At 41.1% G+C, this 27,145-nt stretch overlaps 1 protein-coding gene across 9 annotated transcripts in view; it reads right to left on the bottom strand.

Annotated features, from left to right (window-relative positions):
• Positions 1–27,145, bottom strand: part of BNC2 (basonuclin zinc finger protein 2) — a 414,736-nt gene that overhangs the window by 96,221 nt on the left and 291,370 nt on the right. For all 9 annotated transcript variants that reach the window (XM_084787363.1, XM_084787366.1, XM_084787365.1 and 6 more), the window contains one exon: positions 18,897–19,132. In XM_084787363.1, coding sequence (XP_084643489.1) covers positions 18,897–19,132 — 236 coding nt within the window. The remainder of the gene's footprint in view (positions 1–18,896; positions 19,133–27,145) is intronic.

The following is a 27,145-nucleotide window of genomic DNA, read 5'->3' on the forward strand; positions in this document are numbered from 1 at the left end:
CAATTAATACTCAAAGGTTATATACAAGACATGCCCAATGTTCTTCCTAACCACACATATCAGCATTTTAAAAACCTAGCTATATTAATCTATCTAAAGATCTTATATGTTGACACACACACACACACACACACACACACACACACACACACACACACACACACAAAATTGTACTTTTAACCTGAATTTTTTATTTCAAATGTAGAGTAGTGTATAAGCTGCCAGAAGCTGCCATAGCTATGTAGCAAGAAGCTTACTTCCTTTGCTCTTAAGTAAGAGGAAATCCTAAGACGAACATCTGAGAGTCTGGAAAAATGGCTGAGCATGAGAGATGTAAGAGCACTCACCAGGCCAACAGAAGGCCTGAGTTTGAATACCCCGACCACGGAGAAAGCCAGGCAGCATACACACCTGTGACCCAGTGTCTGCGGCAAGGGCTGGAGTGAGAGACAGGAGGATTGCCAGGGTGTGCTGGCTGCTAGCTACAAGTTCAGGAGAGACCCTGTCACAAGAGAATATGATGGAGAGCGGCTGAACAGGACATCCAACATGTTCTTCTTCCTGTGCAAAAGCCCATGGCCACCTATGCCTTCGCACGACCCCCAACCCCACCACCCACACCCCTAAAACCTTCCTGTTAGCTGCATGACATTCTTTTACTTAATGCTATTTCATTATCTTCAGCTCCTAGTTTATAACAACAATTTAAAACATTTGTTTTTCTATTGTAACAAAATATACACTGCAATTCATGTTATGTGCAAACTATTAATATAGACTCTTAAAACTATTTAGATAGCTTATCCTTGCTATTATAACTGCATTTGGGGATATTAACTATAAAATCTATGATGTGAACATCAAAATAAATATCTCTTAATGGTCAACTACAAGGCACATAATAGCCAAGAAACAGAGAAGCAAAAACACAATTAAAAGCCAAGTCGAGTGGCACATGCCTGTAATCCTAGCACTATAAAGGCAGATATGAGATGATCCTACACTCAAGGCTAGCCTGAACCATACAGTGAGATCCTGCCATAAAAAAAAAAAAAATAAAAACCAGAGTAAAAAATTTAAAATCTGAAGTATTTTTCTGCCCTTTCAATAAAAGATTCTGAATTTAATTTCTGTCCAAGGCCTTATATTAATAAATACCAAAATTTATAGGGCCAGGTGGTGTTTAATAATTTGAAGTAAAATACACAGACATAAAGCTCCTCTCTCTGGAGTAGGCCTGACCACAGCCCCTGGTCTCTCTTCTGCCACTAATGAAATGGTTTGTTGCATGGTCTACCAGGGCTGGTTCATTGCAGCCGTGACAAACACCTATGGTATGTTCAGGAAATCTGTAAGCTGAGCATCCAGAGACATCATTAAAATTTTAATTAATAAACGTACAATGACTTAAAAACCAGTATAGCAGATATGTAAGGTTCTTTTACTCTTAGTTACCTGTGAGTTATAACTATCTGTGCTACTGGGGTTAGTGACTTCTGCTTAGGTTTAGTTTGCTGGAAATCCTTTTATTAAGAGCACATGTAAGCCTGGATTGGAGTGCCCCACCTGTAGTCCCAGCACCTGGTGGGTGTAAGCAGAGGGATCAGAAGTTTGAGGCCATCTTTGGTGACTAAGTGAGACTGAGGCCAACCTGGGCTACAGATAAATAACCCTGTCTCAAACAACAAAGTGTCGAAGGGAAGCTTTCTCTCCCACCTCACAGCATCTCAGAGTAATGGGCTGAGTCAGCTGGACATGTGCGCCATAATCAGCAAATAACTTGCAAACCAGGTAGGTGCCCTTCTCATTTAGAAGGCTGCTAGAAAGCCCTTGACCATGGTAAATTATCAACACAGGTTTCTTCCGAGTAACGGATGGCTGTCTCATTCTAATCACAGGCTTCACTTGCAAATGCATATTCATTTAAGTTGTGTCATCCCATCTGTCCCCATTTGGGAACACAAAGATAATTTTTCTATGACAGATTAAAAATAGCCACATATTCTATTTGTATCATTTAGTTTTATGAAGTCTTGTAAGATATAACATGGGTATGACAAATGTAATATCTGATCTGAGTCTTGTACAGAAACGCCCTGCACAGCCTTTGGAAATAAACATCGAGAGTAAGTCTCAGGCATGTAGGCTTTTATTTCTGTGTAGGCCTAGATTGTGCTGTTCTCCAATCGGTGAATCCTAACCATCTCAAATCTTTGTTTTAAAAAATTATGTATTGATGTATGATGAAAAGAAAGAAAACTAAGCATGAAAGGGCGAAACAGTTCTGAGACAGAGCGAGTGGCGGAAAGGCAGCTTACAGGGAAAAATGTAGAGGTTAATTACTTTTGGTCAAACACACAGCACAGCTGTAGAGATGACAATCAGAGTGAACAAATACTCACGCTCTTGAACCTATATCTGAGTATATGTGTGTGTATATGTGTATATAAACAATATACAATATGTAATGCTATATTCACATTCTCATTTTTAATTTCTAGTTACAACTTAAACATTGCATTTTTTAAACACTACTATTAGTAAATCACATAGAAAAAGGAAATACATGAAACTAACTAGGTAGCCATCAGAAATCTTATGAATGCCAACAAGGAGAAAAAAAGCAGGGTTACTGCTACAGAGTCAAACATGTATGTTTTACAGGTCTTCTGATGGCAGCTGGCAAATTTTTATAGAAGTTAATTTTATTAATGAGAAACAGTCTAAAAATCAACTTTTAAGACAACCATTCTTTTTAGTAGTAATATAGGCGGTTTCAATGTAACTATAAAAAGTAAGTCAGACTTCTAAAGTGTGCTTTTTAAACATTCAGGTCTGCATAACACAGGCAGGCGTTGTGACCATCAAGTGCAGAGAACAGAGTGCTACCATTTGAGCAGAACCCGCACTCAGTGCAAGTGTGCACTACTGCAGGGTCCTCAGACGGATGCTCCCCACAAAGCTTCTCTGCCATTGCCAGGTGGAAGTGTTCTTCCTTGGTCTAAGTTCCTGAAACTGACCACGGAGGAGAGAGTCAACCAGTAGCAGCGCAGGAGGAAACGTGCCACTGCAACCATCGTGCCTGGCTTTTAATCATAAAGAACCAAGGAGAGATCACTTCTAAACACCTGCCAATGTTTCTCTTCCTTATTCACACTTCTGTTGCCTTCACTCTTTACTAACTAAGGCACCATATTATAAAACAAAAGGTTATTTTGTCATTTGCCACACCCAGCAGTTTATGTGGCCTACCATTTACCTGAATGATAAAACTCATGTTTTCCTGCCAGAAGCAAATATGCGCTATGCTGTTTTAGCCAAGTGTCTTTATTTTTCCTTTGCAGGTAAAGTCACACACTTAAAAAAATGTGTTCTTCATTTATGAATAAGTGACATAAAGAAGCTGTGGTCAAACCAATTTCCTGGTCACACAGTAGGACAACAGTATTTCCATATTTCCATGATAGCTCACACATGGTTTCTTCTAAAAACACACATAACTTGCCGGTGCGTAATACTGCAAAGCAACTGTCGAAGAAAGCCATCAAAGCGTTATATACTCCAGCTCAGCAAACTTGGAAAGTAAAATGATTTTCTGTTTTTCAACTTTGGTCAAAACTGACATACTCCCAAATGCTAAAAAAAAAATAAAATCTCAGAATCACAGGTTGTTTTTCAGTTCTGAGAGATAAAAATAAATGCAAATATTGGAGCTTTTTGTTCATGTTTTAAAATTGCCCAAGTGGTATTAGAAGGTGAACTAAAACATTTATTGCAATTTGATCATCATTTTAAGGCTGACATCATGAATAAAATACTAGTAGGTGGTGGCCTATGTCTACGATCCCAGCAGTGAGAAAACAGGATGACTACGGGTTGGAGGCTAGCCTGGGCTAGCCTGACTACGAGTTGGAGGCTAGCCTGGGCTAGGAAACAGATTTTAAAACAGAGGGAATGGATACTGGAATAAAGAAATTAATTCTAAGTAAGTTAGATAAAAAAGAATCTTTCTTATTTGACTGATTCCAATATAATGTTGGGTCCTTTTATGAAGTTTGCACAGAAGTTCTAAATTTGCTGAAAATCCAGTTAGTCCGCAGCCCGACAGGCTGCCTAGATTCTCCTGTGCTGAGCCTTGAAGCCTGGGGTCTCACTGCAAGTTGTGTCTCTTTCACCAACCGTACTCTTGCCACCGCTCTTAGGTTAGCATTATTTCTACTTCCAAGGCGGTGACAACTTCCAAACAAGACATCTTGCCCGGGATTAGTTCCTTGTAGGCACGATTACCAATAAGCTCCCCGAAGGCTTTGGGATGACCACTTATTACAGGATTAGCCCAAAAAATTGTTCCTGTCTTCCCATGGTCATGTCTGCACCCTAGGACCCACCTTCCCAACTCTCACCCACATCTTTCTGATTTGACTTACACTGACCAATAGGGTGTCAGCAACTAGGAGGAAAACAGACGCTTCGAAAGGTGAGCACACTTCACCTTCCCTCTCCTACCGCTCATCAGAACCCTAGAACTACGCATATATGAACAAACTATGGCTAACCTACAACCAGTGAGCAGTGAACCAATTACCTCAGTTGCTCTAACCAACAATGATTAGCAACTTGAGAGCCAAATATGTGAGTAAGGCCAGCCAGGCCAACCAACCCTGGCCACTGACCACTCACCGCACATGTCCACCATACGCTTATTAAGCCAGCACATTCTAGATAATTTGCACGGAACTGTGCGTGACTAACATGCTCATTTGAAAGCGCCAGCGTTCACTGAAATAAACGCCAAGGGGATGACACTGATGCTGCCGCGCTGCTAACCCTTCCCTAAAGACATCAACAGGCCGTTCTGTATGTTTTATAGACTTTCTTCGTGATATCCAACACCTAGCAAAAAGGAAAATGTGATAAAATGCAATAAGCCGCTATCTATAACCTCCATGTGCCCTTTCTTGCTCTAGAGTTCTGAAAAATCCCTTTTTTCAGTCCTTCACAGCACTAATAAGCTAGAGTATCTGCAAGCCTGATTGCTTTAGTGTGTATTTCTCTAGTCTTTGGTTCTGTATTCATTTGCCTTCTGTTCATTTCATAAATATAAAATACAAAACCTATTACCCCCCATCAGTCTTGCATTTAAGCCTTGCCCATAGTATCCATCGCATTAAGTAGAGTTCTATTCAGAGCTCATGAACACTGCTCAGAATTCTAAGTCAAATAAATCTCTAGTTTAAAGAAAAAAATTTTTAAATATAACCTTTCAGGTAAGTCTTTATATTTTCACTCTTTCAAAGATATATTTAGTAAATAAATAAGAGAGAACTTTGGTGAACATTTTCTAAATAAGATTTTAATTTCTGTTCTTAACAAAATTTAAGTTAAAAATTAAAAGTTCAATTATCTGGCCCTCAAAGTCATTACTACTAAACAGAGGGAATTACTTCTACTATGTATAATATCTTTAACAAAACATAATATGTAAATATATAAAGCATGTACAAATATATAGTGTTACTAATACACAAGGATCTACCAAATATACTGTTATATTGTACTCTAAGCCCTATAAGATCAAAAACCATGTTACACTTTACAGAATTTTTTTCTAAATAGAAAAATATTCCTTAAAAACATTTAGATGTTTCAGATTTGATCTAATTATTTTGGTTTTCAAATACTTTGGGCAGGAGAAGATCTTTATATCACTCATATATTTACTCCATAAGAAAATATGCTTTAGTTTTATGAGCACCATACTAAATTGCACATTTAAATCTTAGTAATGTCTATTAGACACATACTACAAGTGTGCAAAATTATTCAAAACATAAGTATGTTCAATCTCCCTGAAACTTATTCAAAACACTAAAAAAAATGACCCTTATAAACCTTCCTCAGTATTCAGGTATGTGAAAGTGATCATAAAAACATACAGATATAATCCCAGCACTCAGGGAGGCAGAGGCAGGCAGGTCTCTGTGAGTTTGAGGCCAGCTTGGTCTACAAAGCGAATCCAGGACAGCCAAGGCTACACAGAGAAACCCTGTCTTGGAAAAAAAACAAAACAAACAAAAAACAAAATGAAAACCAAATCAAACCACACCAAACCCTCCCAACAGCAAAAAGACCTCAAACCAAGCCAAGCCAAGCCAAACAAAAACAAACAAACAAAAAACCATACAGACACTACCAGAGTGAAAGCATACTGTAGAGAAATAACATATTTTTGTCACCATATAGTCCTGGCATTTAAATTCTGTCATTTTGACCTTCAAGAAGCATTTATGAGGAGGTACACTTGTCTTTCATAAAGAAATGCAATCCAGCAACCTTAACGAAAACCCAAACCTGACTAAAACAATGGCAACCAGACTTATGAGGAGACATATCTGACCGTGGTACAGGCAAATCTTACACATACTCCTTAGGTCTGGGAGACCACAACTTGTCCTCGGGATGCAGTTTGGGCTTTCGCAGCAATATCCTCTGGTGAGTAAATCATAAATGAAAACCCCTCTCCACAGCAGTCTTTGACAAGCTCCCCTGTAAAGAGGCGCCCCCCTCCAGTGTGGCCCTTTCAGGGCCCAGATACTCTTTTATATGGGAATACAGTACACTAAAGCTCCCTGCATCTGGTGCCTTGAGAATCATTTCCTCAAGTTTTACTGTACATCTTTGATAGTTTTGATACTTCGGGCATCAAAGTTATTCCAAAATGTGAAGCGCCAAAAGTATCATTTCTTTATTGACAGCCTGGATCCTGGTGTAAGGCAGACCAGAGGGAAAGGGTAGGCAAGGCGGATCAAAGTCTCCCCCCACCAAGAGAGCACCCTTTCCCTAGGAAGAGCATCCCCCCCTGGTGGCACCAGGCTGGCACCTTCCTGATTATATGCACACATAACTTCCCCCCAAACAGAATTTCAAATGAACTAAAATCCTACACACCAAGCAAAAGAAAGTAGCAAACAGAATGCAGACTACTTCCAACGTTTATGGTTTTTTTAAAAAAAAATATAAATGTACACTCTAGTTTGATGTAAAACTTGTACATTTTAATGGTTTCAATTGCTCCCCAAGTGGCACCAGCAACAGCCCTTTCACAGAGATCACCCTGGGCTGAGTGAGTGACGCCAAGAGCGGCTTTCTGCATGTGGTCCATCCACCCGGAGCTCAAATGCATCACCGTCACATTCTTACTCAAAAGGGAGCTTTGAAAGAAATGTTCATTAGCTTGTCAAATGGTCTATAAGTTAAAGAATAGGCAGGAAAGGGGTCCTTGCTGTTAACTTCTATAATTTAATAAATAGGTGGAGGTTTCCATAACAGAGAGCAAATCTAATTAAATCAAAAGAAAATAGATATTATAATTCAAAAAGCAGGAGTGGGGCTGAAAGTTACTTTGTTTGACCGTCCTTTAGTGACAGAGTTTAAACCAACAATGTAACCGAGGGATCTGAGAAAGGCTTAAATGGTTTTTTATTTGTTTGGCCGGTTGTTTTGTTTTGTTTTAGGCATTAACTTAAGGAAGTTAATGGAAACCTGTCTGAAGAGTCCATTTACACACCTGGCTACTGTCCTAGTTATAGATCCAGCTTATATACTCACTGCAAAATGTAGCTAATAATTGTTCTTCTTTGTGCCGTCACCCCTCATGTTTGTCACCTGAGGCCACTTAGTTGAATTAATCCATTTTCTTCAGTCTTACAAATAAGAAGCAAAAGCCAAAAAGAAAAAGCAAAACAAGAAACAAAAACAAAAAACAAATAACAAATAAAAATGGAGTCTAAAAAAGGGGGCAAAGAAAGATCAACTTTCAAAAATTATACTCTAGATAAACACAATATTAAATTACACATTTTAAAGTTAGCAACAAGCATCAGGTTGTTAATTTTATTTCTAATTTGCCTCTGACTTTTCTGGATTTATGTCCCATGCTTTAACAGTGTTTACAGTTTTTCTTTATTAAAATTTAATACCAGAGTAAAAGATATTTTATTTCTCTCATTCTTTGACCATGCAACTATTTTTATTTTGCGAATCAAAGATAAAACCAAGAGTAGTAAGAAATTAATATAAGTGATAGAGTAAAGCAAATTGCCTATATTTGTTTTTGCTTCAAAAACACTAGAAATTTACATATAAGGAAATTAATGGTCACAGAAACGTTCCTGTGTATATACAGAAAGTAAAACCACTATTTAAATGTTAGATGCTTTAAATATTTTGTTAATCTAGACTCAGAAATGTGACATTTTAGTGTTTTCTCACCACATATAAACATGCATTTTACATGAACACATAGGTCTGTGCATCTAAAACACTGAAGCTGACAGAGGTACTGGCTCTGCTACCACCAAAATTTCCTAAAGCTTCAATTTAGAGGAATTGTGTCTTAAGCCCTTAAAATAATTTCCACTAACAATTCTTTTCCAGCCTCATTTTAGAGGACTGCTCAAAGTCTACAGGAAGAGCTGATTTTAAAAAAAATGCAAGCCAAGAACAATGATACCGGCCTTGCTTAATTAAAATGTAAACCTTCTGTATTTGAAACTCTGTTCCCGTGATTTAAAGGAAGGCTTCAGCCAGCGAGTCACTCTGGACAAGAGCACTCAGACTGGAGAGAAGGCTACAAAAGCGTTAATGACATTTACCCCCCTAATAAGAGCTGTTCACACTTCATGGTTTTTCCTTGTTATTGCTCAGGACAGACACTAGCACCTCATTGAAAGATCAGTGCTGCAAGGGAAAAGGGCCCCCTGAGACACTGCAGACCTGAGGAAAAGCACTAAATCAGGTGATGTTACAGAGATGACATGCTTGATCCTCAAGGGTTCTTATGCACCCTATGGCCATGGATTTGCAGCAGATAATACACTGCCAATGAGAACCCTCCCCCGCTCCCAGAAGACAGGGCATCCTCTTTCTATGGCAGTCGGAGTGGAGGCTGGGGCAGCAGAGAAATACACTTCCTTCAGGTACCCTGAGCCTGGCCACATCCAAATGTCCTGCACTGATTTCAGTTACTCTCCATCGGTGTGTGGCTGAATGAGTAACACGCTGACCTTTTCACCTAAGAAGCCACAATTTGAATCCAGCAGAAAGTCACCAGAGGATCAATGGACAGAGACACTCATATTTTAAAGTAATAAAGCACCACAAGAAAAGAGAAGGGAGGAAAATTTATTTTTTTTAAACCGTGGTGTTTGGCCATAGATTCAACTGGACTCCCCGGCTCTGCTATTCTAAACTGGAACCCTGATGCAGACCTGAAGAGCTACCAGCCCTGGCCCTTCAGATCTGAAAACCTGGCGCAGGCCCACGGCTACTGCACAAGACAATTCCCTCACATGTCGGTGCGTGGGACAGCAACGCGCGGGTGAGAGCCTGACGGCTGGCTCAATGGAACACACTCAGCATGAACTCAAATCCTGGCCGAGATGACAGCGCGGAGACAACGATTTCCTAATCACTCTTTCAAGAGGAATTTGAACATTACCTTATTGTTCATTTAAAACTTCCAACATGGCTGTATATTTAAAAACAAGCAGATAAAGGAGGCAATTTAAGGTACTTCTCTGACTCGCCAATTTTGTGTCTTATCAACAAACTATGAATAAACAGATTTAATACAAACAGGTACTCTGGAGACAAAGCCTATGGACGGTTCTCTCATTTACATGCCACTTTCGTTAACGTCCATATTACTGTAATCAGGGGCCCGCCCTGTCAGTGGTCTGTGTCCCACTTTAAGGATGCAGAAATGCTTCTTGTCAACAGGGCTTTCCTTCAGAGTCCAGTGCTGACAAATGCGGAACACACCGCAGTTTGAATTCCTGCCGTTTCTTAACACTAATTTTAACACAAAACAAAAAAATTCCACAGTGGGGAAAGCATATTACAATAAAAATAGAAAATACAAAACCACATTACTCATGCTGACTAGAGAGCTGCCTCTGACCCTGTTATTATGGCTTTGTTAGAGAAAACTACGTAAGGATCAGGAAACACAGAAAGAATCTCTCAGTGTCTAAAACATGTCTTTCTGGGGACTCTACGTACGAATAACACAAGCGACAGATGATGAATTCTGGATGGACAAGGCCTCGTGGCTTGTATCTCATTCTCTGGTGCGTTTTCTGCAGTCTCTTTTGGTGTAGTTGTACGAGACAGTCCACTACTGCAACTACACTTATCGCTGCTTTGCCTACTTGCCAAGTCCCTCAGCTTGAGTCTCCTTTTTGCAAAGGCAGAGAAAGTGCTGGGTGGAAGGGTGGGCAAGAGTGCACACAGGACTCCACTGCCACCAGTAAGCAGAAGTGCTCCCCAGATGGTAACAGGACCACACTGGCAAGGTAATTACTCACAAAGTCCCAGGGTGTGAGAAAACAAACGCCGGATTAGTGAACTGTTAGATTCACTTTCCTTAGAAAGACGTAGTTAGTTATAAAAGAAAATGTTTAAAAGCCAACGAGGTTGTTAGTGATACGGAAGCTTCAGACAACTCAAGATCCACACCCACAGACCCCACACTCAGAGATGGCAGCCAAGTGAAATCAATTTTCCCAGAAACTTATTCAAATCGCTTTCAAATGTAGCACTCTTCCTGTATGGAAAAAAAGCTTGGCCCATCCTTTCTGTGGAGTAACAAAACACTTCTTTTTTTCTAAGAACTTCCTATTTCAACAAGTCTTCACGGACTAATTCCATTTGGCAGGGGTCACTCTGGCTCTATCCGCAAACTTACTGGCACACTCTGTTTTCTAATCACTGTACGCTTTACGTATGCCAATATCATAGACGAATCAAACAAATGTATCTTTAGTTATGTCTGCTTCATCTCTATGCAGTTAGCAAAAGCTTCCAAAAGCATCTGAACCTCCTTATTTCATTTCTACCTCGCGCAGCCCTTCACAATTTCACACACCAGTATTTGAGATGTAAGGCAGTCAAAGGACTCCTCCTCATTGTTAGTCATAGTACCTACCCCTTCTGACAAATTGAGGAACATACCAGAAAAGAAGTAGAGTGGCTCCAATAAAATGTATGGCAAAATATAAGAATCATGAAATGTACGTTATTCTAGAAATCTAAGGTGTGGAAACAGAGATTAAAGACCTAACTGAGCTTCAGTATGAATTTATAACATTACATCTATTCATTCTGAAAATTCTTCTAAGTAGATACCATAAGGAAAATGAGAATTATGGGCATGTCATTTTGGCATAGTTAGAAAGCTAATTGGTGGGTGACTCGAAGTTTAACCCCAAAGTTCAGGAGCCTTCCATTTTAAATTCAATTTAGAACTCATAGGAGTGCTACTCCAGAGAACAATAGGGTTTTAATGAATGCCATCTAAAGCAAATGTAGGCTGTGGTGGTGGTGGTGGTGGTGGTGGTGCACACCTTTAATCCCAGCACTTGGGAGGCAGAGGCAGGCAGCTCCCAGTTGAAAGCCAGCTTGGTCTACAGGTCTCAATAAACAACAACACAACAAGAATAACACAACAACAACAACAACAACAACAACAAATATGCCTTTAAGTAAACCGGAACTCGTTCTTATCAAATGCAACTTGTCACGGAAGGCTGGACTCACTTCTGCTTCTCCTGGTGAATGCAGAAGCTTCCTTCCTATGCTCCATACTCACAGGCCCTCTTCCTGACGTCACTGCCTTCCACCTTGGAATTTGGTGAGATAATAGGTTCTATGCTACAAGGGTAAAGGGAAGAGAATTTTCATCTAGCTCTGAGCACAAAACACCAAGTGACATCATTATGTCTGAGGACCTTTGTTTTCACTGCTTGTTCGAGTAGTCAGAGCTTTGCCAGGGGACTCACAATCCTTATATTCACCTTCCAGCTGCCAGTCGGCCCGAGGTCTTTAACCATAGTAACTTTTAAACCAGGGATAATTCTCCCAAACTATCTCTTCTAATACAGAGGCTAGGAGGATCACCAGCATACTGCTTGTAAATAGCCCAGGCACTCTGAAAAAAGAAACAATGTAAACGTAAGCCACTGCCCCAAGTCATTTATCTTCTGTGAGTCCTTGCTAGAAACAGAGGGATCTTGACCACTTTTGAATGTGTTCTTCCTCTCTGAAAAAGATTAGCAAGTTGGTGACAGGATACAAAGATAAGTTCCTTATGAGTCGTGGTGATTAGCCCATCTTTACCTGGGACCAAATTATTCCTCCTTTAAGTCATTTGCACATTCTCTTAGTTTTCATCCAATAGCATCCCTCACATCAGTTGCCCATGGCTGCCTTGCTCATTATTGCGTGGGCTTTTGGAAAGACCTGTGCTGGTGGGCTCAGTGCGTAGCAATTAACTGATCAAAAGGCAACTTAAGCAAACTATACATAGCTCCTTTCTTCTTTATGCTTCTGGAATTCCCTAAAAGGGCGATTTAAAAATCTGCCTATTTTATTTTCTAGTGCTGGGACCTGACTTGGGGCCTCGCGCACATGCTTGGCGAGGGCTCTATCACCAAGGCACACCCTTACCCTATTACTTTTGTTTCATGTAAGAGCCTACTCCAATAATTTTTGACAAGTTTCATTTATTCTGCACCAGGGACTCAGAAAGCTACCTGAGGAGTTGAGGAAATAAGAGAGATAAAAAAGTGATTAAAAACAGTGCCTTATAAACTAAATTGTTTCTTTAAAAAGGCACACATGTGAACACACACAGTGTAACAGTTATTAACAAAGTGTGCCATGGCTAGTTAACGTATGAGATATTTAAATATAATTTCACTATAATATTTATAGATAAAGAAACTGACGTTGACCTGCTATCTCTCTCTTAAGTAACAGCTGCCAAAGGTGAAAGCAAGTTTTACTAAGTCCTTCCAACTGTAGAATCCAGCGTCTGCCACTATTCTCGCCTGCTCCCACTTACATTCAAGTGTGTTCAAACGCCTGTGTATGCTGGTGTGCACGGTCGTGTATGTGTGATTTCTTTACAGCAGGAAGAGGAGCTACCGCTATGTCTGAAGGGTTGAAAAGGCATTCTGCTCCGAGGGGCGTGGCGAAACGCGGAATTCCAGAATTCACTGGGCAGTGGTGGTGCACGTCTTTAATCCAAGAACTTGGGAGGTAGAGGCAGGGGGATGTCTGAGCTAGAGGCTAGCCTAGTCTACACAGCAAGTGCCAGGGTAGCCAGGGCAACAGACTGAAACTCTATTTCAAAAAAATACATTAAAAAAAAAAAGGAATTCCAGAATTCAAGACTATTTTATAAACTAAGATGAGCCAGGTAAGCAACAGTCTACAACAGTTCACCACCATGTTTTCACCAACATACTCACAACTGTCGTGGGCCGGGCTCTTCTTGTATACATTCTCTTCCTTTATTTTCACTACAAAGCTGTGAGGTGCTATCGTTATGCTATTTTACAGGTGAAGGACTCTTGTTAAATAAAGGCACAGGCCGCAGTTCATACTCCTGATAAGACTTTAAGCCAGGAATGCAAACCGTGGATCTGCCTTCCCACACAGAACACAAATGGCCAACATGCGGGCTGTATGTGGGCTGAGAGGAGAGTGAGAGATGGCATTATTGTGCCACTATGAAGTTCCTGTGATCACAGAAAAGTCATGTAGCCCATAAACACGTTAGTGTACCAAATGCTGATGTACTGAAAGTAACTACAAGAGGGCGTGGATGGGGATTCAAGAATAAACAAATGAATTTACTTCTCACAGGGTCATACACATGTAAGTGTTCGTTTAATACTGACATTTTCTACCACACAGATCCCATAAAATGTTTATTTTGCACAGACCTCTCAGCCTGGAAGCCTTTGCTTCATTTTTTTTCTTTTTCTTTTCTTTCTTTCCTTTTTTTGTTTTTTGTTTTTGTTTTTTGTTTTTTTGTTTTTGTTTTTCAAGATAGGGTTTTTCTGTGTTGCCCTGGCTGTCCCGGACTTGCTTTGTAGACCAGGCTGGCCTCAAACTCCCAGCGATCCGCCTGCCTCCACCTCCCGGGTGCTGGGATTAAATGGCTCAGCCCTTAAAGGCTAGGCTCACAACCAAAAAGCCTTTGTTCCTCACTACCTTCAGTGGCCTATCTGCAGCTGTCGCAGTCAGCACCTCGGATGTCAGAAGAAAAGTTAAGGCTGCTTTGACCAACTGAAGTGGCTGGGTATTGCATGAGTAAAGATTCATACTGTCCTAAGTTTAAGTATATTTTCTTGTAACTTGTATATACATCAAGTGAGTTTGTAGTGCTTTAGAAATGGTTGAAAAGCCATTTTAACAACCGATTGTGTTTAAACTGTGGTATGAGCTTGTAGGGAACAGTCTTGCGATAAAAATAACAGCAGAAAAGGAAGTGTTCCATTGTTTCAGTTATTACTGGAAAAAAACTAGATTTCACCTCATTCTCAGAGAAGAAGAAATTACCCACACAGGCAGAACAGGAGGGACTTGCAGAGAGAAGATGCCCTTCCTATGTGGAGCCTGTGCTGAAGAAGAGGTAGGTGTGTTCAGGATTCTTTGGATGGGCTTGACAAAAACGTTAGGAACTGGAAAGGGTTGGGGAAACAGGCCACAGCCTTAGAAAGCCCTGAGAGACTTTATTATGCTAATGAGTGTCATGAAGGGGCATGTGGCTCCTCCCACATCTAAAGCTAGATTCCTCAGAGTGGTCCTAGTCTTTGAGAAATGCAAGAAGACCGTGGCTTGCTCCATAACAGCCCAGGCGACTTGCAGTGCACATCCCTGCTACTCTACTCACAGGCTGTTGACACTCTGCTAATTATTCTGAAAGTCTGAACTGCTTCTTGGAATTCTGGAAGGACTGGCTTACAAGTGGGGAGCTTGCCAAAGACAGGACGGTGCATGCACCCAGGCAAGTTAACTACATGTTCAAGCTAAAGAGAGACTGTGTGAAAATTTTATTTTTAAACGACTAAATTCAACAATGATAAGTGGAAGACAGAAAGGAAATGAGCACAGGACAAGAGGGCAGGCCGCTTTTTATTGGTTGTCAATAAACATGTCTGTAAAGGATGACTTGGAATTATCATAATTAATATAAAGAACAATTATTATTCTTTCATAGCAGAAGAACATATGCTCCCTTGTATTTATATTTTATCATTTAAGTGAATGTTACCATTTTTCTTTCTTGGAACATGCTCCGTCTGTCCTTTATGAATGAGGACTTTAGCAACCGCGGGAGAACATAGATTTTCACCTCTAGGAAATGGCTCACCTTTTTATGCTTTCTACTTTCCACTCAACTGGCTGGCTTGTAGAACACATAGTGAAAGTGAAAGGCTTTTTGACAGATATGCCAAGCTTTTCAATGACTGTGTGGTAATCCCTGTTACCTTCCCTTCCCTTTGAACGTCATACACAAATGATAGCTTTCATTTGAGTTTTAAATGACCTGCTCCTCTCCTTTAACCACACATTGCCAAATTTTTTTTTTTAAAGATGACATACTCTCTTCCACTTTGAAAATTCTTACTAAAGGTAGGAGCAGCTGGGTGTATACATAAGGGATGTAGGTTTGGGCCCAGAGAGACTTAGATTAATATCCTGGCTTGACCAGTTCAACTTACCGTACATCTTCATTTGCCCAGTAACACAATCTATAGCCAACTGCTAACCAAGTCAATATGTGGTAAGACTAACAGCCACCCTAACTTGCCTTGATAATTACTCTCCTTTAACTGACATAATATTCAATATACTGTTGTTGAGAGCAATAATGCTAAAATTGATGCCTTGAGGGCTACAAGACAATTGAGTTTTAGCCAGATAAAATGACTTGTACACTAATGGTGCATTATAGGGTTCCCCAGCTCTCAGATGAACATTTTATAGTCTACCTGTACAAAATATGCTACATATAATTATATTCCAAGTCATTTGTGCATACCTATCATTACCACACATAATTCTAAAATACTGGCCAGTAATCAAGAACCATTTTTAGAAGAAAGGGGGTGTTTTTACAGCCCAACTCCTTTTGTCTTTTACAAAATGAATGTTTTCTCAGTGGTTTTTTTGTTGTTGTTGTTGATGTTTTTGTGCCCTGCAACCTTTTGATTTTATTCTAACTTCAGATCTGTTTTACACAGAACAAGTATATGATAAATGCTAAACAACAGAAAGTACCATTTAAAGAAAATCAATATTACATCAATTCTATCAATAAAAGAAGACAGAAACTAAGCTGAGAGTTCCTCTAATATGTAAAATCTATATTTTTCCTGAAACTATCAATTCCAGACTCTTAAGAAATGATACATAAAATTTTGAGATTTGTCAAAAATTATACTAATGAAAATCAATTATGATTATATTAAGAATGGCAATATTTTATAAGTAGCACTTCCTTTCCTAATAAGAGGTTTTGTACATATAGATTTGAAGCTTTTTGCTGAATTTTTCTTCAACACTTCTCTTACAACTATCATACAAAATGAAATATACAGTCTATTTGAAAGCAGTATATTTTCAATGCTATAGAGTAAATAATGGAATACTGGAAATTTGATACCTAAACAATTATTTTATATTTTCACAAAAGCTCTGATCAAATCAGAATGGTAGAAAATAGCAGTATTACAACACGTGACAGAGGAGTTCCTGTAGAAACACCAGAAAGTACTATTGGGGCTATGACGGCAGACCAGGACAGTCATGTACAGACATAAAAAGTCGTGGTGTTAAAATACAGTATTGATGGCAGCAGCAAGCAACACAGTGGAGGCAGTAAAGGTGTTACACGGGCTTTGAATAAAGGAAAACTTAGCTAACAACTCTAGGCAGATATCTGAGAGGAGGTTTTCTTTTTCTTGTAGGAAAAAAATAATATCCAAAAGACAAGCTAGAAATCATATGGCAACCACTGCAGGAAGATCTGGTACCCCAAGGGACTCAGAGCTAGTATAAACAGCAATGGTAAAAGTGGTTCCATGCTTGCTTTGTCCCAACTCTCCATCCTGGATTATGCATCCCTTTATATTCCCTGGCTCTGAGGACCATCTGCCCACTTACCTAACCGAAATCCTCTTATCCTGGGGCACAGGAGAGAATATGTAGCACACTTGTTAAAACTGTGGTGTCCAGATGAGGTTTCCTACGGGCTCATATATTTAAACACTTGGTGCCTGGCTGGTAGTGCTGTGGGGGACGTTTAGGAAGTGTGGCCTTACTGGAGAAAGTCTGTCACTGCAGGTCGGCCTCAAGAGTCTAAAGCCTCCGGCCATTTCCAGCTATACTCTCTGCCTCATGTTTGTGGTTAAGATGTGACCATTCAGATTTCCGTCCCTTTTGTCATGTGTGCTATGCGCTGTCTCTGCCTTCAAAGATGCTAACCCGGAACTATAATCCAAGGTAAAGCCTTCTGTAAGTTGCCTTGGTCATGGGGTTTTACCATAGCAACCGAAAAGTAAGTAATATAGACTGAAAATTATATATATCATGGTCACCCTCTGTCCATCTTCTGAGGGCTAAAGCTTCTCTGCTTTCCAAGCTGAAGCTCTCACTAAACTAAGAAATTATCCTACTATGGAAGCAGGCAGGTCATTCTATTTCTTCTTTTTCTACTTTTGTTTACTATCCTGTCCTTGCGGCTGTCCAGCGGAATCACGTAGGAGAATGGCATGAATTTGTATGTACTCATCCCAGATTGAAACATGGAGAGACTGGAGAAGCTCCTTCATTACAGACATGGGGTGTGTGTGTGTGTGTGTGTGTGTGTGTGTGTGTGTGTGTGATGTGTGTGCATTCGGCACTCGAGGACTTGCACGTTACGTGGGATGGCTCAGATCATAAACATCAGTTTTATTTCTAGTACTCTATAGGGCTGGCACAGCCATAAAATTTTTTTCTTTCTGAGTGGTCACTTCTGAAAATATCGCCATAGAAAAAAAAATTTTTTTAAATGTGAGATTCTACCTTTTCCAAGTGACATTTCCTTCAGCATAAGTTAGCGTTTCATCGTGCAGACTTTGGAGCCTGGGGTCTCTGAACGTGTTGTTCTCACCAGTTACCCCTCAAGGGTTAAGGAAGGCAGATAGACAGAAAGAAACGGTAGAGGCAAAATGACTTACGACATAGCACCAAAAAGGTAACGAGAGATGGGGTACTGCTGGCAGGGCAGAGGCTTCAGGCTTTCCAGATAAGTCTAAAAGTCCTAGCACATTAGAAGTGTCACTGGTCCAAAGGAGGATCTCCAGGTCACAAGGTAACCAAGCCTATTTCCACATGCACATTTCCTGGATGTCAAGCCCTGAGGCTACAGTGTGAGAGTTTGCAGGATACACAGACAGTTTATGTGGGTTACATTTCTTTCCTTGGTTTGGGTGAAGATACATAGCGAGGGTTCACAGCACTCAAGCAGACGTGCCTCCTGGGAAGGAGGAATACCTAAATAAACCTAGCTGGAGGGTAATGTGAGGCTTTCAAAACTCACCGCTCTCCTAGAAGACAGTGAGATTTACTGAGGGAAATGAGGTAGCCCACTCTGGAGGGGAAGAGTTGAATTCAGAGGTACACAGAGAGCAACGTTAGTCAACAGGCTATGTTTCTCTTCAACTCCATACTGAGGCCTGCCTGTAGCCTACAAATGTCACTGTCCCCTTTCCTACTCCACGACCAGAAAAGAGTACACCTGCCTGGGTGTGAGGAGGAGGAGGAGGAGGAGGAAGAGGAGGAGGAGGAGGGGGAGGGGGAGGAGGAGGAGGAGGAGGAGGAGGAGGAGGAGGAGGAGGAGAAGAAGAAGAAGAAGAAGAAGAAGAAGAAGAAGAAGAAGAAGAAGAAGAAGAAGAAGAAGAAGAAGAAGAAGAAGAAGAAGAAAACCAGGTGGAGCCGCAGCTCTCATCCAGCCCATTAGGAGTTGGCCCAGAGGCAGCAGTCAGATCCTCCCCTACCTGAAGGATGTATCCGCGGACATAGTCCCGCAGGGTCCAGCCCAGGCCGTGCAGTATGTGCAACACTTCCTCCTGCTTCAGGACACTGAAGAGCCGGTCCAGCAGTATCTTCAGCCGCACAGGCACCGCCTGCGTCCCGTAGAGCATCAGGCTGCTGATGTCAAACACTACATTGGACTGCACGATCTCCACTTGAGTGGGATGGTACAGGTGCTGTGTGCTGAGCTTATCCAAGGCTGCCGTAATCCCACCGATGTCCCAGGGATGGGGTGGGCATAAAGAGACAGAAAGGACGAGAACAAAACAACAACAAAAGAAAAACCATTAGAAACATGATTGGATATTACCCAGGCTCCACTCTGACAGTCAGCTCATGATCTCAGTTATTTAAACAAGAGCCCTCACTCCCTGAGTTGCTTCCTCTTTTCCATTTGGTATCTATAAATTATAGACACTATCAGATGAAACACTTGACTTTTTCTAAAACTATGACTAATTAATTTGCTAATTAAAACTCTAGCTTAAGTTATCCCGGTGCTTCCTTCTCTCCTACACAAGCACAGAATCCCACATTCACGCTGCGCAAATGGGCTCTGCCATTACCACCTGCACAAGTTAAGAGTCACCGCCCAGTCCCCCCTTTCCCCCCCAAACAAGGTATGGTGGCACAATGTGCATTAGGTCAGCACAGACTATGTAGTGAGACCCTCCTTTAAAACCGAAAGTGACTCAGCTCTGCTAACTCCCCTTATATCCCCTAACCAGTTTAAAGAGGGAGCCTATTATTTAAGTTACAAGGTTAAAGTTCTTGCTGGATTATGGCAGGTTGAAGACTCTGTCCTTGAGATCTTAGTGCTCCGCTCCAGGGACTGAGAGAGGCAAGTGAGAGCTCAAGCCTGGGCTATACAGGAGGGCTATCGCACCCAAACGACTGCAATCACAACAAAGCCAACTGTGTGGGGGTGCGGCTAAAAAGTACAGCTCAGATTAGCTAAGGGAGCTTCAAGTTCCTCTGATATCTGCCCGTTGGATGGTCTTGTCTTCAGTCACTCAATGACCATCCGCAAGTGATTTGGTTACTTTTGTTAAGAGTTCTTTTTTTGGGGGGGGGGGTTTGGTTTTTCCAGACAAGGTCTCTCTGTGTTAGCCCTGGCTGTCCTAGAGTCACTTTGTAGACCAGGCTGGCCTCGAACTCACAGCAATCCGCCTGCCTCTGCCTCCCGAGTACTGGGATTACAGGCGTGCGCCACCACACCTGGCTTTGTTAAGCATTCTTACAAGCGTGTCCGATGCAAAAAAAACCAAATGACTACAACTGGGAGTTTCTGCCATTTCAGTTAATGGAATTATCTCGTGAAAAAAAAAAAAAAGCTGAGGATGGCCACTCTAGAGTAAACAGTTGGAATTTCACATTTCAGTAACTGTTTCTCCTCAGCTCTACGAAATGACATCTCCTCCCTAATGTTAAAAGCCTTAAGATAAGATCCTAAGTTTTATTTCCCAGCCATATCTGAGTTACCGGAAACCCTGCTGCTGAGAACAGAAAGTATGTGGCCCCAGTTTCTCCACTGTAAATGATGAATGTGGTAACATGTCTCAGCCACAGGGCTCTGGGAGATGCAGCAGGAGACAAGAGATGGCTCCTGAAAGGCACCCACAACTCCCCAAGAGGACACAAAAGGTGTCGCACTTATCTGTCAAAATTACACACATAAGTCCTAGAGAGTAAAAATGCAAACGCTGTAAGCCAGAGAGATGGCCATCTTGCCTCATGAGTCGGGCAAATAGATAACAGACCATGCCCTGCCTTAAGTCATAGCTACATCTGAGAAGACCCAAGGCTCCTGCAGCTTCTAAGCTACTGAATGGCTTGTGTCACATGCTGTCTCCCTAACACCTTACCCCACAACAGTACTGCCTACAGCCCCAACACAAGCTGAACAACCCCAATTTAAACATACCAGCACGTCTGCATAATAATGGAGAGATTCAAAAGAGCGTGCACACGGAGGTTTTTATTTTTTTTCCCCCTTTCCATTTTTAAGTATTTCTAATGTATTTTTTAGGGCTCCTCCTCCACTCTCATTTCTTCCTGACTTGAAACCACTAGAGAGTTCATGTACTCTTGATAAATTGCTTTCTTACATCCACAGTGTAAAGGCCCTTATCATTTACCCGCTGGCTTCATTCAACACATTTACTCGCAGGAATACTTTGTCAAAGAGTTCGGGTTTCCCCCATACTTCACGTCTCGCAGCTGATTTGTCTGATCTCTCCTATTCTGGTGGTTAAGTCAACTTTGAATAAATAGCTTTAAAAATTAATTTAACGTTTGGGAAAGATAAGGGATTCGCAAGCACGCAGATTGAAGTCTTCTCTCACCCCACAGGGCATTCAGGCTGGGGAAGGCAGGAAAGGGCTGTTACTATCTTGTTCCTCTTCAAGTAAAGCTCGACTACACAGCCTCGTGATGAGTGGCTGATCCTCTTGGAGGCCCAGACCCGGGGAAATCGGCTCCTCTTCCACTTCCCTTTCATCAACCCTGCCGAATGCCCATCAAACAAGCCTGTTTGTGCTCTGACCACAACAAATGAGAATCTGAAGGGATCACAGAGAAAAGAATATGACACCAAATCCCAAATTTTATGCATGGGTTTGGCACGCTACATCTTCGCAAAGTGAATGCAGACTTGTGTTCAGATGTGTTCAGACGTGAAGGGAAAGTGTTAGCCCATCTTCCAAGTCATTAAGAGGCTAAGAGGTCCGTAGTTTCAAAAGAGGAAGAGACTTAAATGGAGGGGGGGCAGAGATTTTCAGTTAACTTTAAAAGCACAAGTGACTATGGCACCAGCCAAGGACAATATGTGCTGTAAACATGGAACCCCTATCCAGATCTAGCCAATGGACAGGACATTCTTCACAGATGAGTGGAGAGTGGGGTCTGACTTTCACACGAACTCTGGTGCCCCATATTGGACCACATCCCCTGGATGGGGAGGCCTGGTGGCACTCAGAGGAAGGATAGCAGGCTACCAAGAAGAGACTTGATACCCTATGAGCATATACAGGGGGAGGAGTTCCCCCTCAGTCACAGTCATAGGGGAGAGGAGTAAGGGGAAAATGGGAGGGAGGGAGGAATGGGAGGATACCAGGGATGGGATAACCATTAAGATGTAATATGAATAAATTAATAAAATATATTTTTAAAAAGCACAAGTGAAATATGTAAGGCAAAAATATTTCCCTCTAAGTACCTTTTGTAACTAGGCAGTGAGATATAAGGCTATTTGTTTATTTTTTTTACATTTAATTATTTTGTGGGTATTCACATATACCATGGTGCTTACATAGCAGTCAGAGAATGACTTGTGGGATTTTTCTTCTACCATGTGGGCTCTGGAGACTGAACTCAGATCATCATCAGCACCTGCTGATCCATCTTATCAGTTTATGATCATTCTTTATAAGTGTGTCATATATAAAGAAGTAGAAACAGTATGATAACAATTTGTACAACAGAGGTCAACAAAGTATTCTACAAGGTCCTGACATTTAATAACTATCTTGTAAGCTACCACTTTTTTTTTTTTACAATTACTCCCTTATTCATTATAGCACAGAATGAGCTACACATCTGTAAGGCTTAAGTAAGTGTGTGTGTGTGTGTGTGTGTGTGTGTGTGTGTGTGTGTGTGTTTGTGTGTGTGTGTGTCCATCCTAGTAAACTTTATTTATACAGATCAGCTTAGGGTCAGATTTAGACCTTAGTGCAGAAGATGTTAGGCTAGTCAGGCATAAAGCCCAACTCGTCCACAAAAAGAGGGCTTTCAACAGTCTAGGAGATGAAGCAATGGATGAAGGTGTGAGAAACAGACAGCACGGCTTGCAGATGTCACTCATAATTTCAGCCTAAACCCAGCACCAAAGGTTCTACATTACACCAAAAAAACTCTATTTTATGGGTCCAGTTTGTAGGGAGTCACAAAGGAGTCTGCTTTGAGACAGTACTTAACTATGTAGCCCTGCCTCCTTTGGAATCTTCTGTGTAGACCAAGCTGACCTCTAACTCTGAGACCTGCCTGCATCTGCCTCCTGCATTCTGGTATAAAAATTGTATGCAACCACCCACAGCTGAGTCACCAAAACTTGACAGTATTTAGAGAAATAAAAACTAAGAAGTTAGTCTTGTAAGTGAGGACTCTGCTGGCTCTTGAAATCTCCCATCCTGTGGAGGACTCGGGCCTCACCTCTGTATGGTGAGAAGCATGGGTCAGACCACTGAGGAAAAGCCAGTCTGTCCTATTCCCGACCACAACAGTGCAATGATGGGTTGTAAGGTCAAAGTCAGGACTTTACAAAGAGCAGGGATTATCTTTTGCTCTGAATTTGTAGCCAGCAAAAGTGCTAATGAAAGGGAATTATGAGTCAGATGAGCTGGGCTATAACATAGTCTTTAAAAGACCTTGTGATGGTACTAATGATGTGCTTGAGGTTGAGAATGGATCATGCTTGAAATCTGCAGTTATAGGAGTCCAATAATCAATCAATCAGTCTTATTCTCTCTCTCTCTCTCTCTCTCTCTCTCTCTCTCTCTCTCTCTCTCTGTGTGTGTGTGTGTGTGTGTGTGTGTGTGTGTCCCTTTCTCCTTCTCTCAAATAGAAGCTAGAAATTAAGGTCTTCCATTCTGTTTCCCATCCCTATCTGATTTACTGGCAACCCTACCACTGATTCAGCTACCTTTCAGGGAATGTCTCCTGGTAGGTACTATGCTATTTCAAATTTTCTGTCTGATATTTCCCCAGTCCAAATAAAATTCATAATTTTTGCCATGACCAGAGTGAGGAATATTCTAAAGAAGTCACTTTTAAAAAAAATAAAATTAGTAAAGAAAAAAATATTGTAGGATGGACAAGCAAGGGAAATGGCCATTTAAGCACTTAGTGAATGTCCTATATCATTGTAGGGTTCGTCATCATTTCATTTAATTATAAAATTAGAAACACATCATGTCACAATGACCAGGTCTCCTAAGATCACAGGCTCAGTGGAATTAGGCTTCCAACCAAAAAAAAAAAAAAAAGTCATTCAGTAACTACACCCAGGAAAATACTGTTTGTACATGTTCAGATAAACAGTCAATAAGACGTGTGTAAGTCCTTATCATGTTGGACGCCCCTAACTTTCAGCAATCTGGGCTTCCTGCCCATCACTCTGCTGAAGCAAGCATTTCAAAGGTCACCAACACCTGCCTTACTGCGAAATCCAATAGATTTTTCATTCATTATTCTCCGTGATCTCTCCACAGCGGCTGACCTTATTGATCGCCACTCCTCCTAAAACGCTGTTCCTCATTCATGCATACGTTCACTTGCTCATCAGCACTTATTACCAGACCACGGAGAAGGGGCTGTATGTGGATGAAAAGTAATTTATGTTGTGGCCTCCACCTTCAAAGACAGGCAAATGCAGGAGCTGTAAATGCTGGGAGAGACTCAATAAATGCTCTGTGGCCCAGGAAAGAAAGAACAAGCTTTCTTCTTCTAAGAGAATTAGGATGCTAGCAGGTGAGCAATACAGGGAGATGGAGTCAGCAGAGGATCTCCATCGTGGTGTGCACCAGAACCACCTAAGAGGCCTGCGGGATCACAGATAAGGGGGCCAGTTCTCCCCCGCTTTCTGACTCAGTGTGACCAATACCACCCCCCGCCCCCCAGAAAAAAGACTGTGAGTAAATCATAGTGGTAAAAGAGTAGAGCATGGGAGGACTATAAGTAGCTTTTATCCTAACAAGCAAAAAAAAAAAAAAATCTATGGAAAGCTTCTAATTTTGTTGTTGTTACTAATAGGAAAAACATTAAAATGTTCTACAAACTGCAAACGTATAGTTTTACAAATGAAAATATGGCAAAAGTGTACTGGTTTAACGAAAGTAAAAGTTATAAGCATGGGAGACATGACACATGGCTTCTGGGACTAACTGGAGCTCAGCCATGGAGCTGCAAGCACAGCCCGGGGAGGCACAGAAGGGGCAGGTGCCATCTGAGGTCTCACGTCAGGTGACTCTCACATAACACACTCATCTACAGGCCACACTGAAAAGTGTCCAATCATGAAAATGGACTCCAGCTTTCTGAGTATTCAGACCAACCTCTCTCTATCCTCAATGTGTGCTTAACCCTAGCAGGGGCCTTTAGGATAGCAGGAAAGCCCCTAACACAGAAACGCAGCGCTTACTCTCCAATTCCATTCATTTTCCTGGACCTATATGATTTACGAAACACACTGGATAAAATCTGTGGATATAAATTTCTCATAATTTCTTTCAGAAACTGTGTTTATCAGTGAATAAGGTGCTTATCACCTATACAATCAAACAACGTAAAATATTTATTTCCTAGTCTCTGGCTTCTATACTCATTCTCTCTCTCTCTCTCTCTCTCTCTCTCTCTCTCTCTCTCTCACACACACACACACACACACACACATACCCCAACTGATTCCAATTATCATTATTTAGAATTTATTTAATCTTATGAAATTTAGAATATTTTCTATTAGGTACTGGAGACTTAAGTAACAGATTGTAGCCAGTCTATTAGTGAAATGACATGGGAATAAATAAATGATAACCCAAATGTTGATTTTTAGCAGGATACAGTGTGATTTGTACATGTGACAGGTGTTTCAACAGTTGCATCTTTAACAACAGAAAAGAGCACAGAAACAGCAGTTTCCTTTTCTCCTACACACACTACTTATCCATGGCTAATCTGCGAAGAAACAACCTATAGTTTCATCTGTTTCTCTGACAGATAGTCCACTCTCTGTTTGATAATGCGTGAACATTAACATTCCCATCATTTTGATTTTATCTGTAGTGATGAGTAATTTTAAAAAAAAAAAATAAGATTTTGCATATAGATACATTTTCTTAATTTTACCAGACACATGACAGGTTGAATGATAAAGGTCTTGCAACGAACTTCTGTGGTAGTGCTATCTGGAGAAAACCACAGGTTAAGGTTTAAGAAGTATAGCCGTAAAGCAATGATTTAGAGTGTAGATGGTAACTACTGTTTTTCAGATTAAGGATAGCGCCAAACTATCAGACTACACTCAGGCACCAAGTGGTCCAGCCCCAGCTTCACCACCAGTTGCCTGACAAGCAACAGCAAGACACCTGGCAAACAGTAATGCTATGAGTGCACTTGCGCCTTAGAATTCTCTCAGGTACAGCCCTCCCATCGCTTGAAGAGTGCTACCTTAGCTCCAAAGGAGTGGAAAGGGTAGAAACAAGATCAAGCCAAGAAGCAGTGTGGGATATGCTTGCGATGACGATGAAGGAGAACTAGCGAGGACTGCGGCACTGTGGTTCGCAGAGGAAATCTACTGGGAGGCCAACTGAAGCATCAGTCTCCCTGGAGGTGGCCTCTCATGCTTCCCCCATGTGTTGATGTGCCCCTGGCAATCCAGCTATGGTTGCACAAGCCTGTGCATTCAACCCCATACTCTTTATATGTAAACACATAATTGATCTGTTGTTGCTCAGAAAGGAAGGGCAAGCAAATGGGGCTAAAAGGCTTCAAATCCCCTTTTTATGAACGTGGTATTTTCTCACAGGAACTCTCTCTTTTTGTAAACGATATAAATTTAAGTAAAAGAAAAACAATAAAATTATCTGTCAGCCCACTAAACAAAGCAAGGACTGTGCATATACTGACGTGTCTGCATCGTCTTCCACTGGGTGATTTTACACAGCTGAGATGACAACTGTAGATACCAGATTTTGTCCTGTTGAAATTGTTTTTCTTTCCTAATATTATCTAGCAAGAACATCCCAAATCAACTCTAATTACTTCTTGCTTTCTTACATAATCAATCATTTACTATTCCCATCGCAGTTTGTCATGGATCAATTCCTTCTTTCTAATCTAACTTCTACCACTTCAAAACAGGTGCTTAGACTCTCACGCCCTCATTACTGCAGCGAGCTCTAACTAGGTTCGGTCTTTCCCTTATACTTGCCTGGTACACGCAAAACTAGCCCAGTTTTCCTAAACTGCATGTGACATGTCTCTCAAAGGTTTCTATTTCTCTCCCTAGTCTTTTCATATAACTTACTCCTTCAATACACACACACACACACACACACACACACACACACACACACACACATACACACACACAGGTTATATACAAGTATACAATTAAACATGGTCAAATGACCTTGAGCAGGGTGGGTTTACTTCC

The sequence above is a fragment of the Acomys minous genome (genome assembly GCF_964271855.1).
Source record: "Acomys minous genome assembly, chromosome: 1".
NCBI classification, from domain to species: Eukaryota; Metazoa; Chordata; class Mammalia; order Rodentia; family Muridae; genus Acomys; species Acomys minous.